The sequence below is a fragment of the Nannobrachium achirus genome (genome assembly GCF_963921795.1).
Source record: "Nannobrachium achirus genome assembly, chromosome: 6".
Taxonomy (NCBI): Eukaryota; Metazoa; Chordata; class Actinopteri; order Myctophiformes; family Myctophidae; genus Nannobrachium; species Nannobrachium achirus.
Genome location: NC_137815.1, coordinates 54,594,830 through 54,609,961, shown reverse-complemented (window position 1 = coordinate 54,609,961; position 15,132 = coordinate 54,594,830). Strand labels below are relative to the sequence as shown.

Genomic DNA, 15,132 nt, shown 5'->3' with positions numbered 1-15,132 from the left:
GGAAAATGCTTCCATATACATATACAATACAAGCATTCATGCTGCAGCTAATGAATCAGTTATATTATACAATGACTTAGCAGAACTCATGACTCATGTACAGTACATATAAGAATAGATTAAAGCCTGCATACAACGTATGCTGGTGGGGCGCCTGCTGGCCTAGCGGTCCAGGCACATACCACGTAGGCTATGACGCCTGACAGCGTGTCACAGGGTTCGAATCCGATCCCGACGACCTTTGCTGCGTGTCACCTCCCTGTCTCTCTCCCCATTTCCTGTCAGTCTACTGACTTATCAATAAAGGCATACAATCCCCAAAACAACTCTTAAAAAGATAAATAATAATAAATGTACGCTGGTGTTGATCAAAAACTGCCGATCAACAAATGTGAGAGCGTGTAGGTTTGCCATTTTCAGCAAGCGACACAGTTGTATGACAGCGTTGTATGACAGCGGTGCGACACTGTTGTATATAAATGAAGCACGACAACTACACTGTTGTGACATAACCCTATACCGTATATTTTCTCTACTACGCTTGTCCGCAGTTATCGGAACTGATCAGCAGATCTGACGAAATGCTGAATTATAATTCCCCAACTCCAGCGGTCAAGACTGTGTGACTGAATTGTTCTCTCCCTTTTCCTCTCATACTCGCGGCTCATTGTACCTCAAATCATCCGGTGACTCTTTTCCACTGTTAACACTAACACACCCCTTCCCTCGATGACCACACATGAAGCTAGACAGCATTTTTAGGTTTTAGAAGTTTTTTTTACTGATTAGGCGCGTGGTCAACCTATGTTATTATTTTTTTTTTCTAGATTGATATTCCTACGCATTTCTTGTATTGCTGTTGATGTACTGACATATTATCTTGCTTATTGATGTATTACCTGTATTTGTAAGTCGCTTTGGATTAAAAGCGTCTGCTAAATGCCTAAACTGTAACTGTAAACTGCTCGCCCAGCAGTGAACTGCTGCAGGTGTGCTCTGCTCTGGAGCAGACAGACAATTTCATCTAACTATGACTATTGGGCTCACAGAACGCTATATTGTAGCGCTAAGTAACAGATCACTACTAAACACGAGTATCACTGGAAAATAATGTGATTATTATTTAAAAGAAATTAAAGCTTATTTTTACTGGCTTGAGCGGGGAAATGGAAGGTGTGTTCTGCTGGCCCAGGCGGTTTAAATCCTCACAAAAAAGTTCAGAAACTTAAATTCAGTCGCACACACCTGCTGACAGGTGTGAGACTGGCACTCAAGCATGGGTCCTACAACTTTGGTGAGTTTGTGTACCAGGGCTGACACCAAATAAGGCCGCCTCTCTGCGTAACGGAACACCAGCTTCCACTTGCCCTATTATTCTGAAGGGACAAATGTGGCATCTTTCCATGGGGGCAGTGTTGCTGCTTGGAGCATACACAAATAGGGCTGTGACATTTTACATGACAGTTAATTGTCACTTAAATAATTGTGATTAACAATTTCATTGTGTATTTGTCGCTGACAATTACATTTTTTGGCTTGTAGGCTTTGAAGTTGCACATGGCAGATATGACATATAACCTAAATATACAAAGAAATGACTGACATATTTGACAACTTTAAACTTAAAAAAAGAACAGCTCACAACGTGTCGCATCGCGGCGCGTTGGGGGCTTGTAGGGGATTTTCTTAACGTTTTTGGGGGGGCACTAACCACACGTTTAGCTGTGTTACTCATTCCACAATTGCACAATCCTTACAAGTTATACCTCGTTGTAAAGGTGACTAATCAACAATAGAAATTATACAAAATACGCTATATACATTTTGTGAAAATTCCAGGCCATTTATAATGTCATTCTCCGTCTTGTAATGGAATGCTATTGATTAGTCTAATAAAACCACACCATATAATTGAAATACAGTAAATTCATTCATTTGGGGAGAACATTATGTGTCAACATATTTATTAATAAACCTGTAGAACATTTCTAATATGGAATGTTCATTGAACATCACTATACACAGCACACTCTGAAACAGCCAGACAAGTTGGAGGACCAACCAACCTCTACCTTTCAGAGCTTTTCACCCTGCAACAAACAGCGCCTACAGGCTAGACCAGTGGTTCTTAAAGTGGATTTGAGGGACTCTGTGGGCTTCTTTTTAGGGGGGTCTAAATCGACCCATTCAAGTCTGTAACCACGGGTTCATTTGGTTCCATTTGTACACTGTCAGAGTTAAGGGGCGACCTTTAAATTTGAAAGTTTGAGAAACACTGGGCTAGGCTACTATGGACTGCTTTAACTGCTGCATTTCCCTTTCGTTCTCTCTCTCTGGTCTGTGTGGCCTACTTCCCTCAGCTGACCTGGGATAAAGCAGCTAATCTAGCTGCTGTTGCCAGGGGAGGAGTGAGTGACTGATGCCGAGGATGTACAGAGAGCTGCAGTGGGGGAGGGGTGGCGAGCGGCCATATAGGGGCCATTATACATGAAAGGATATAGGGATGGCGCATAAAGCCCAGCCAGCCATCTTTTTCTTCACACAGCAGACCCAAGTCTTCTACTGGCACTGTTGGTTTCCACTGATGTCATCATTATTTCACTGAAAATCCCCCACCAATAAACCAAACTGTACATGAGAAAGGCTCATCTACAGAAAACCTGACATTTTTTAAAGCCAGGAGCGCTGCAGTCGATGCCAGCCAAGCCGGGTGCTCGCCCCTGCAGTTCAGATGCATGTCATCTACCGTCTATCGACTGTCAAACTATTGGGAAGTGGTTGCTTTACTTTTAAAAGGCTATAACAGGGAAAAGGGCGTCTCTCAGCAGTCAATTTGCTGGCCAACAGAAACCTGACTGAATAGCCTATTTAATCTACGAGGCAGCCACGTTGATAGTAGACTGCTGATGATCCTCTATTTCAGTGGTTCTCAACCTGTGGGTCGGGACCCCCAGAGGGGTCCCCAAATTATTATGGGGGGTCCCCAGATGATTAACTTATTGGACAATATTGTTTTCTCACTCAACAGTAAACAGATCAACATAAAGTTTAAGTGTATAGCAGGTATCTGCACATTTCTAAAGTGACAATTTAAGGACTTTTTAATATCTCTAAAATGACAAATTAAACATTGGCCAAATTGTCAAATATTAGAGGCAGAAATTGTTAAAATAGCAGATCTACATGCTCACAACGCGTTGCAACGCCAGGTGTTGTGAGCATGTAGATCTGCTATTTTCACAATAGAACCGTGTTATACAAAATGTAATGCTTCAACTCTTAAAGACCATTTATAGTTACGTATGGTTGATTTTGTGTACGTTTTGGGTGAGATATTACGTACAGTAATTCCGTCGACATGCATAGTTCCTCCTCTATGTTCTGTACGTGCCGACCGCTCTCCGTTCGGCCGCACACACATATTGCGCCTCGCAGCACAGAACAGAATGGCTATAAGCGAAGCATTTAGCCAAAATATGTAGACCCGACGTGATGTTCTGCTGTCTGTCGGCAAAGTTGCATCGCGGATTCGCGGTAAATGTAAAACTCCGCGAGGGTACAGATTTAACCACACTAACCCTAACCCTGACCTGGAGTAATTATAACAAAACACACCCGCTCATATAATTCCCAAGTATATGATGAGCCGCTGAGCTAAAGATCAGCTCTTCTTGTGTGCCTCGTCTTGCTGACAGTTGTTGGAGGATAGACGTGTGTGTGTGTGTGTGTGTGTGACTGTGTGAGAGTGTGTGTGTGTGTGTGTGTGTGTGTGTGTGTGTGTGCGCGCACGCGCCCGTGTTTGTGGGTGAGGAGTCAACATTCACTCAAGCCGTCCTCTTTGCGTGGTTGCGCGACGTTCCTTTTTTCCCCATTTCTTGATACAATATATTTCTCATTGGGACACATAGTTTGAGAACCGCTGTCATAGAGCAGAGGAAAAGTAATTTTCATCACTACTGCGCCTACGATTGACAACGGTGGCCGCGGGTACTTCTGGCTACGGATACATCTTGTGCGTTCAGTCCGTCCAGTTGGGTGCTGTACGTAAGGTTCCGTATACAGAGCTAAATCATCTGGACGATTACGTACCGGGAGATGAAATGGAACAAACGGAGTAAATATCTCTCCCCCTCTGTTTCTTGTGTATTCCTGCGGTCCTTATGCACTACTGCATGGTACTTTAGTGCTCGTCAGGATGGGGGGTCCCCAGTTAAAATATGATTTTGGGGGTCGCGGCCTGAAAAGGTTGAGAACCACTGCTCTACTTGACAGGTGCCTTGTTGTGCACATTTAGTATGAGAGACATCTATAAAAATTGGAGAGAATAAAACTAAAACATAAATGTTACTACCCTGAGCTAATATCAGAAGCATTATTCACACCAGTTAATAGGAGGTTCTGTGAAGAACTAAAGGGAATGTTTCTCCATCCGGCTCAGCGGCCTGCTTAATATCAAGCCGTCTCTCCAGTCTCCCCTCCCCCACTGCCGCCTACAGACCCTCACATCCACAGATCCTTGCCCTCCAGGTAAATGTTGTGCGTGGAATGGAGGCCACGCGCTGCCAAGCTAAACACAGCTTGCTGTGTATCGTATGAGGGGAAACGGTTGGGGGTCAGCGCAGTCCAAGAAATTCACAGCTTGTGACGAGCACCATGTGCACGCTAGCTAGCCTAGCACATAGACACACACACACTTCCTCACACATACACTCTCCCCTTCTCTCTCAGAGTATTAGTAAATCTTGCAGTTTTTTTTTTTACTCGCTTGACTGCCAAATGTTTTTTTTTTTTTTTTTTTTTACGTATTTTTTATTTTATTTTACAACCCTTGGGGGTCTAATAGTGGTGAAATGCTCATTTTCTGGACAAATATTTGTTGGCACTAATGCAACACAAAAAGCTATGGTCCAAAAGTTAAGAGTGTATCCTTTATCTGCTTTACTGAATCTGAATAACTTTGTCCTGATGTGGTTATAAACACCCATTTGTGGTACGCCAAGAAGGCAGAGACACATTACAACCAAATACCATTTGACCAGTCTTGAGGTTTGTGACATGATTCAGGACCTAAAACCTTCCCCACCTTCCTTCCTCCTATGGCCAGCTTATAGCTCCTTTTTCTGAAGTAAAAAAAAAACAAATGAACATGTGTGCTAATGTGAACAGTGTGTTCACTAACCACGTTGTGCCAAGACTGGCCCTGTGGGGACACTGTCATCGCCTGACGCGTTACTTTTAAGTCATTAAACTGCTGTTTCAATGTCAATTATGTTATTATCTATAAGTATAATTATGTATATAAAGATGCTGCTCGCTTAAGAGCAAAGCACGCAATAGGCCTACTGTAGCCCTATAGCCCTAGCCTGTATTTATCCATGTGAAAGTGATTTTACTGGTTAAATAGGTTCTTAAAATGAATAAGTCTAGGCTACGGTAGAACTACAAAATTTGCAAAATGATTTTACAATGACCCATTACAATAATACACACAGAGATACGCAAACAAAAATACTTAACACTACTACAAGGAAAAATTATATATATAAAAGGATAAAGATGATGGGAATAGAGGTGTGTGACACATGAACCTCTTAACGTCTTCACACTCACTGACTGTCATACTCAAGATAACTTAATTCAAACGGCAGTTTAATGACTTTAAAGTAATGCGTTTGGCGATGACAGCGTCCCTACAGGGCGTGTCTTGGCACAATGCGGATGCGGTTAGTAAACACGCTGAACAGTGATGCACACACTGCAGTGATGGGCCAGACCTGCATTTGCAGCCTGAGAAGAGTGTGTGATTGAATCAAAACAATGTCAGACTAGAAGAAGGTGCTTCTCGGAACAGTTCTCCGCCAGGCCAGGTAGAATAAGTCAATCTTCGCCAAACAGGATGAAATATGACATGACTATAGATAGATAACGTGCAACGATTTGCGTGATGTTTGGAAAAAATCTGTCGGAGTAATATCAAAAAATGTGTTTTGCAAAGATCGGCCTCCTGGCCGATGTGAAAAATTTGAGCCAGAGGTCCTGCTCAGGCTTCCAGGGAGTGTGTGTGCACAGTTTCACACCGATCGCGCAAACGGTGCCGGAGATTAGCTGTACACAGACGGACGGACAGAGACACACACACACACACACACACACACACACACACACACACACACACACACACACACACACACACACACACACACACACACACACACACACACACACACACACACACACACACACACACACACACACACACACACACACACACACACACACACACACACACACACACACACACACACACACGGACGGACAAAGCGCAAAACAGTCTCTGCCACACCGAGACGAGTGTGAAGCATGTGGTTTGTAGAAAGCTGCGGGGCACAGTTGTGTGATATGGGAAGTTGGTAAAAGCATGGTTTGGTGTGTATTCACAGTAATTATGAGTGAGTTCAGATTATTTACAGTTTAGTTAGCTGACATTCTAATAAGTAAATTGAGCAGGTAGGTAGTTCAGTGTCTTACTTAAATGACACACTAAAAGGATTTTTAAGTTCTGTGTAGGAAATGTAGGACATTTTCTAAAATTAAGGATGTTGGACAATGTATTTATTTACATGCATCTTGCAAATTAGTTTTCTTCTTTTTTTTTTGCAGGAGATGCATTTCAAATGTAATAGTACTTGTTTAACATATATATTTCTTAAACTGGCCAACGTACACATAAGGGATGAGCTCAGCTAGTCTACTATTCCCCATTAAACATTTAATAATACTAGCCGTTTCACCTATTAATTAAAATATATATTTATTGTGCGCACCATTTTTTTTAACACACACACACACACACACACACACACACACACACACACACACACACACACACACACACACACACACACACACACACACACACACACACACACACACACACACACACACACACACACACACACACACACACACACAACAATGCAAGTATTTCAGTGCTGCACATTAAATAGTTATCCTATTCAGCAGTGCCATATGAATATTTTGGCGCATTTAAAAGCAATGAATAGATGGAGAACTATGACGGTGACCGTGAACCGTTGCAGCCCTACTACAGCGTCACGCGAAAGCATCAAAAGTAGCAGATCCGCGATGCGATGCGCTTTGAGCTTCTAGATCTGCTACTTTTACTGTTGAAAGTAACAGTTTTGGACATATGAGGTTTCCACCCGACAGACGATATACACATACAGTATAGTCTACAGCAGGAGCACATGATCATGTATAAATCACACTACTACCACTATTACTATACAGTACATATCATTGTATAATCACTAGTCTAGTGGCTTCATCATCATTCTCATCAGCACAATCAATATGATTATATCTTTTTTGTCAAGTTGGTCAAGTTAAATAAATGATTATATATTTTTTTGTCAAGTTGGTCAAGTTAAATGTGTATTTATTTATTATATTCTACAATTTGGTATTTCAATTCCCCTTGCTCTCCACTATCTGACTGCCTCCACGGGTGTCTTGCATTAACGACAAGTAGCATACTTTGTGTGGTGTTTTATTGTCAATCTTGACAAAATCAACCAGTAGACCGCGGACCTGACTTGCGCATTCATACATGCACGGACTACTAAACAGACATGCAGTCTGACACACTGACACAGACACACACACACCGTTCCTCTCCCATTCTGGTTGTGGCAGGGGAGGGAGAGGGGGTTCTATGACCGACGTCATCGTATTTACCCTGGTCCTTTTATACTGCTTCGAAGTCAATACGAAAACGCAGTTATCCACTTGCAGAGCCGAATTCAAAAAGTGTCGTACTGGGTCATAAATGTGTCAATATCGGCGTATCAATATCTTAGTTTAGCAGACTCAGATTAATTCGTCCTCGTGTAAAAATACCCTTAGACTAGATGTTTAGTTGGCTACAAAAACACTTTTTAAGTGAAGTTAGTTAGTCGCTGCACACATCCCAAGTACAAGTATTAGTGTGCATCACTGTGCTTGCATATTAGTGGATACTGAATGCATGCATTAGTGTGTATGCTTGCATATTAGTGGGAAATGCATGCATGTATTAGTGTGTATGCAACTCGTGCGTGTGTGCTGTGTAACTTACGCTGTAGACTGCAGTGACTCCAGGCTGTGTATTGAAGATTCGGTCGTCAAGCGATTGTGGAACCCGAGGGATTCTGGAACGTAGCCCATTAAGGAAAATTCAAAAGAGAGCATTCTAAGCGGTGACTGAACAGCTTCCATGGTAGGCAAGTAGAGGGCAACATGACACTACCCATACATAACATAAACAGCTTCCATGGCAGGCAGATAGATGGCAACATGAGACTACCATGACATAACATAAAAAGGGCAAGAGGACCCTCAGGCCTATGTGTAGCTGCGACACTGACAGGCAGTCAAGGTGCGGTCACGTTTGTTTGTATATCTGACAAAGACCTGGAGTTGAAGAGAAGACGCTGCCGACCAAACTGTTAAAAAGGAGCCTTAAGCCCAGTGGGCAAACTACTTTTTCTTGCATACCCAATAAAAATGAAACCAATTTTGTCAAGACTAATTAATCCCAGAACTCTTTTGGCAACTTCTAACATCACAGTATGCACCAGTATGCACAACTTATTAGGCTGATTCAAATCCAAAGGGCTTTCCCCAACCCTGATGAGTTGGCTATAGTGATTTTAAGGAATTTTCTCTCCTCGCCTAGAGCAGTGATTTTAAACCTTTTCGAGTTTAGGCATTTTAGCCCAGGACCCAAATGGAAATGTGATGTCTTCCCAGGACCCAATCTAGCAGATCTGCCATTTTCACTACTTATTTTTCCTTCTTCTAATTCACAGAATGTCTTACCTGTTGTTCTTAATTGTTATTAATCTTTGAATTTTTGTTCTGTTTGTTACTTCATGAAAAACGAAAAAGAAATTGGGAGGGTGATTTCTTTTTGATGTTGTGAAACAAAATATAAGGATATTGACTCCCGACCCATAAAGATTGGTCCTGACCCACTGTTTGGGAAACAGTGTCCCAGAGCACCCACCAGAAATGCCCCATCTCAAAGTACACCATGTACATTCACCACTCAGCATGCAGGCTAAGGAGAAATCCCGACATGGATCTCCAGACTTCACTGGACCTCCCACAATGGGGAACAGATGAATGGAGGCCCTTTTGTTAAGGCCCTTTCTGTGGAATCAGTCTTCAGTTAGGGGCGGTTAAAAAGGTACCAGAGAAAACGTTCTGCCAGAAACGCTAGTGAAAATATAACCACGGCATGAATATCCTTCATAATAACTTTGTACTTCCTTATGGCTCTTGGCCCGTTTGATAATGAGGCTCTTGGGGAAGAGAGTTTAAGTGTTGTGTTGAAGAGAAGATTCTAAGAGCATAAGGAGTATGGATTCTAAGAGACATGAGGGGGAGAAAGGAGAGGAGGAACAGGAGAAATGCTAGTAAATGTGTGTGAAGAAGTAGGCAAACAGATGGGGGACAGCAGTGATTAGTAACCTGCTCCGGCAGTTCTGTGCCTGAAATCTAGACACACACACACACACACACCAGGTCACATGGTTTCAGGGAAACCGAATGTCTGGCCGTCTTCCTTTTACCTAAAACACGCCTCTATTTTCCCCCAAACCCTCTTCCCTCTCTCTCTCTCTCATACTGCCCTGCAAGAGCAGTCATCTCTGTTGGCAGGCTGCCAGAGGGACACAACGTAGAGAGAAAATATACCTTTCGAGAAAAAAGCCAGGGGGGGTGGGGGGTGGCGGTCATGAAGAGGCATAAGCGCGACAAAAGAAACACCAAAGGTGTGGCGGGGGGCATGGCAAAGACTAAAACCACAGCAAATCAAGCACAATCTAAAATTACGCCTGAAATTAAATCAAGAATCAAAACGAGAGAGAGTGTGTGTATGTGTGTGTGTGTGTGTGTGTGTGTGTGTAGGAAGAGAGGCTTTGTCACTTCGCGCTGTGGGTGACAGTCTGGGTGACGGATGCAACAAAACAGAACAAAGAAGTTGTGGTGGCGAAAAACAAGACATTAAAGATATGTTAGTGATTGCAGTTGCCAGTTTTTAACACTGCCTGGAGCATGAAACGACTGAGGTTTGCCACACAGGTCAATCTATACTATAATTTTGCGAATGTCTGAGTGTCTGTCTGTCTCAGCGTTTCTCCTCGGTGGCTGGAGCAATTGATCTGAAATCGCATCACCATCAGCATATGAACACACCTGACATAACTGTGAAGCCCGTTTGTCACTTTCACAAATCGTATGCTGTATAATAGCATTTTTATGGTGTATCTATATCTATTTAGCCTACAGTACCTTTTGTGACCACACATGTTAAGGGAGGGGCGCTGTTGTTCAGGCCATGCACAATCACACACAAACCCACACACACACACACACACACACACACACACACACACACACGGGGGGGGGAGTGTGTGTGTGCAGGCGGGCAGGCGGGCGGGCGGGCGGGGGGGGTTCTGGCCCTGTTACAGATGTTGTCCAAAATCATGCCGATCGGTACACAGTATCTCTGTAGCCGTTAAATGGAACGGGTATTTACATTGATGCTCCGACATATTAGCATGCAAGCACCAGTTAAAGTTACTTTCCATCCCTCATATATTGTGTGCACAGTGCACATCCCATAATCCACACACTGCACATCATTTCGGAGCTCATATCTTTGAACGGGTAAGGGCTAGTATAACTAAACAACCAAAGCCAACATTTTTAAAGTCAATATAGTGTCCTCTTCTGTGACTGACAACTCCCAATGCAGGAAAACACTCAAACTATCATACTATTTTCCCACGATTTGCCGGTTTGGAAGAGGATGATTGATTGAGAGAGAGAGACAGAGAAATACGAGAGCCAAGCCAATAAATAGCACAACAGGCAAAAAAAAAGAAAGACCCAAAGGCAGACAGCGTAAGGGGGGCTATTGACACCGAGGCAACCTGATCTGTCTGGTCTGACTGACCACTGCTTGGCAGAGGCCTATGTGTTCTGCAGAATGTAAACAGACTGGGAAGGAGTGAGAGAGAGGAAGGGGTAACGGGGACAGTTCCAACCAGGGTTCATAGGTCACATTCTGTCAACAGTGGCGGGCGCAGGAGGGGCAGGAGCCAAGGAACTAAAGGGGGAAAATGATCAGGTGAAACGAGACATCCGAGATCCGACACTCTCGGGGCAACAGGCAGGCCACACCGTGTGACTCCTGACTGGAATTACAATCCGACCCGGTTGTGTGGCCATTGCAACCAATTGCATTTAGGCAATCCAATGTGCAAGTTGTATTATGCAACCTAGATTCTACGGTTTCTTGTATGTGTCCACCAGCGTTCTGCTTGAACCCTGGTGGACACAAGAAACGGAGTGTTGCAGGTAGGGAAGTTTTCCATCCACTGGCTGCTGGTAGAGGATCATTTGCTCCCCAACAGATATCGTTGCTGGAAACCAAAACAGTTACTTGGAAATGGAAGAAAGAACCTGTATTCCACTGGATCCAATGTAGTTATGTAGTCACAAGCTCATTGGTTTCATTGGTTCCGTTTTTATAAAACCCAGACTTTGTGACCTTTTTTTCTCCCCAGAAGTCCTTCAACGTGATTATGTATAATCAATTAAATTGAATTAACTGTTGCAGCACTATCGTACTTATTGATAGCTATATACTCTCTCCATAATGTGGTGAGAAGTTTCTTTTTCAGTTTCAGTTTTGGAGTAGAAATGTGTATTTGGTGTAGTCAGAGCAATGTCTCCGTTCTCCCTTTCCAATAAAAGAAGAATGCACATTGTTTTGCTGTCTCTAGTTCTCACACAATGTACTGTGCAGCAGCTCACTTCTTGATTCCCAATAAACAATCCATTACTGCCTCAGCAGGACGTGCTGTGCCTAGCCTTTCTTCTCCCCATAGTGATTGCAGGCAAACTGTGAAAACGATTGAGCATTCTCGCTAAGCACTCAGATTTCTGTCTCATCAAGTGGCAGTCCTGCTCTTTTCTGCCTGTAGCTCGGGCTTTTGGATGTGAACAAAGTGGCTTGACCTTAGCATGGAGCAGGTTTCTGTCTCATATTATGAATCACACAGAGTAGTAATGAACAGAGAGCCAACTCACCCGGATATGTGCAGTGGTGCATTGGTGATTCAATGTTTGGGTTAAAACACTCTGTTGTGACACTAAAGCGTCGGCGAGGTGTGAACTTGGGGGGTTTTGGTATCAATGCATGCCCGTTTGCGTGAGCGGTGTGACCCCTGTTCAGAAAAGATATGGGGCTAATTCAACACTGGATATGTGTAACAGTACCACCCATACAGTATACGTTTATGGAGCTGCCATTTTGTTAGTGGGTAATTTGGTCCTGTCTCAGTGGTGATTTCACACCAGTGACTAGTTTGTGGTTGAAACAAATGCATATTAGTGACACATGGAGTGCCTAAGACGCTCCCAGACGTTCCATTGAATTGTAATCATTATAGCTGCAGAAAAATTGATTCGTCTTGGCTTCTTCTTTTCCCATATCGCGCCTTTGGTCAAAACATCCCCTCTTCTATGGACCATAACTTACACACGGGTCATCGCCGTTGTATTTTGTCTTCTCCGCGTGAAAGACGTTCGTCAGCCGTCACCGGACCCCCCTTGAACATAATGGACACATGCTGAGTACACGGAGCCCTCTAAAATCAGGTAAATACAATAGGAAAAAGCCTTGGCCGTAATCTACATTAGTAATCTATCTACATAAATTCTTCCTCTTAGATTTAAAAACAAAACGTTTGGTCGGTAAAACAAAGGGCTTAGGGTTAGTCAGTCAGTGTTCCACTTTGGAGTAACATAAACAGTTTTGGTTTCACATATTCCTGTGGCCTCATTAACAGTCAAAAACAGTGCCTGTCCCAGTTACCCAGAGAAATAAAAATACATCATTATTTGTATGTCCATAATAAACAAACTTTTCTCCCGTCTCTGGCATCTACATTTCTCCCAGCAGGATCAATAATGGTATTCATCTATACAGCTTTCTTGTCTTTATTCCTTTAGCTACAGGGATATCACACCCTAGTACTAGTGAATAGGGTCAGGGAATTAACATTACATGAGTGTATTTGGAGGTGCAAACAAAAGGTGCTTCTTCTGTGGATCGTGGTTATTTTTTGGTGTCTCAGGAGCTTGAAAATATAATTTGGATAATGGATACCCCATCTGCGCTTCTTATAATTAAAAAAGTGTGGCTGACTATCACTGTACATGTACAAACTCATTGCTGATACCTGGGCTGACTCAGCCACGCCTCCAAATACACATATGCTTCTCTCAAAAAAATCAAAGAGCTTTTTTCCTGCTGGCAATGACCAAAAACTGTGATGAATTCCTGAACGCTGGCAGTGACCACACATTCCAGGGGGTTTATTGCCAGAGGTCCTTTGCTCATAGTCATGTTGAGGTTAGCCTGCCAGAAACTAAACCGTACCAAGCACCTTGTGAACAACCAGAGAAGCAGATGGATGCAGTCACACACACAAACTGCAAGTACCAGGCACAACCGTGAAAGTGGCTGACCATGCTTATTAAGCTCTAGTCAAATCATAATTTTCTGCTTGAAGAGAACTGGTGGGGGCACAATGTTAGCTTATAGATTTCTGTGATTTCTATTCAGAAAATGGGATTGTCTGTGTACAATAGATATATAGGAATAGCGTCAGTTATCCTCGGAATCAAACACACTCAGTATTGATACCAACCATAATCTTTTCCTTAACTCTCCTACTGCCAGATTATTTATTTATTTATTGGGTCTGGTGCCATCAAAAAGCGGCTTACCTTTGCGACGTTATAGTAGAAAGATAGACATTTATTTTTATTTATTTTTTAATTGTGCAATAGTGCACTTTGGTCTGCCAGGCAGCAGAGGGCGGCGTCATGCGAGAATGAATGTGAATTTGCCTGTTATGTGTTGAAGAAGAAGAAGACCAGTCACTGGCTACAGAGCTCCGGGGCCAGAGGAAATCAACAAGGAAGTGAAATTGTCTCCGTTGATGTAACGCATAATGGATTTTTTACACCATCACCGCGGAAAATGTGTTTACAGTACACGGCCGCGCGACCCCTCATCAGCTTACAGTCATCAGACGAACGAACGAACGAGCGCCGTATTGGCATCGAGGTTCTGTAAAAAATGGGGCGAACGTTAACGTTCAAAGCGTGGGGAGAGTTAACTGCCCATGGCTTATTGTGCAATGACCAAAATATGCACAGCTCCGCATGATGCATTCCGACACTTGCCCTTCCCTCAACACTGCTTTAGTGCCCTTGAGCAAGACACAGAACCCACAACTGCTCGAGTTGAGCTGTCATGTCCAGTGGGTGTACTTGCACATCAAGCTGCCTCACTCAGAGCATTGCGCCGTTTGCGGGCCGAAACATAGGCCTCTTGTTGTGGAACTGTGAGTTTTTCTGCAACTGAAATGGCTGGAGCAATGGAAAACACGTTATCTGAATGGAACAGCATTACACCTGATGCTACGCAGTCATTTAGATAGCGTAACCCTAAGCATTCAGTTATAACATTACCTACAGGGCCAGCTAATGTTACAACTAAGTCAAAGTCAAAACCACATCAAACTAGAAAAGTGTCACATATCACATGTCACAAGGCAGACAAAGCCAATTGGAATCGAATGTGCCAAATCTGACTGATACATTTTGCTCACAATGGCTAGCAATGATATGGTGTACCAAATAGTAGTAGCAAAAAGTTATTTTAAGAAAACATAGAAAATCTAATCTGGCACAAATGGCCCAGGCCTGATAATGTTCGTCAGCCAACAGAAGAAAACACTAATAATCCTTGGGGGATTTCACCATCCGTGGGGAGCGGATACTGCTCTCGAAATGAGGGTGCATGAAAAGAAGTGTGTAAAATGCACCTGCGCAAATGAGACAAAGGTTTCTAACTTTTACTATCTGCATTCTAATTGACTTCTGTGGCACATTCCTCAAAAAGAGAACCTCTTCAGATCTCCATGATTCACATAACTGTTTGCATCCCTGGTGTAAAACTAAGATGCTGTGTTTGCCAAGTAATCA

General features: G+C 43.1%; 1 protein-coding gene across 16 annotated transcripts in view; it reads right to left on the bottom strand.

The window, feature by feature from the left end:
* The window catches only part of eif4g3a (eukaryotic translation initiation factor 4 gamma, 3a), a 108,623-nt gene that overhangs the window by 82,334 nt on the left and 11,157 nt on the right, over nucleotides 1-15,132 (bottom strand). For 12 of the 16 annotated variants that reach the window (XM_080729056.1, XM_080729043.1, XM_080729047.1 and 9 more), the window contains exon 2: nucleotides 8,138-8,216. The exons of 1 other annotated variant lie outside the window; for it this stretch is intronic. In XM_080729056.1, coding sequence (XP_080585182.1) covers nucleotides 8,138-8,216 — 79 coding nt within the window. Of the gene's footprint in view, nucleotides 1-8,137; nucleotides 8,217-8,986; nucleotides 9,101-15,132 lie in introns of those variants that run through there. 3 more of the 16 variants (XM_080729053.1, XM_080729057.1, XM_080729048.1) reach the window with 2 other exon arrangements.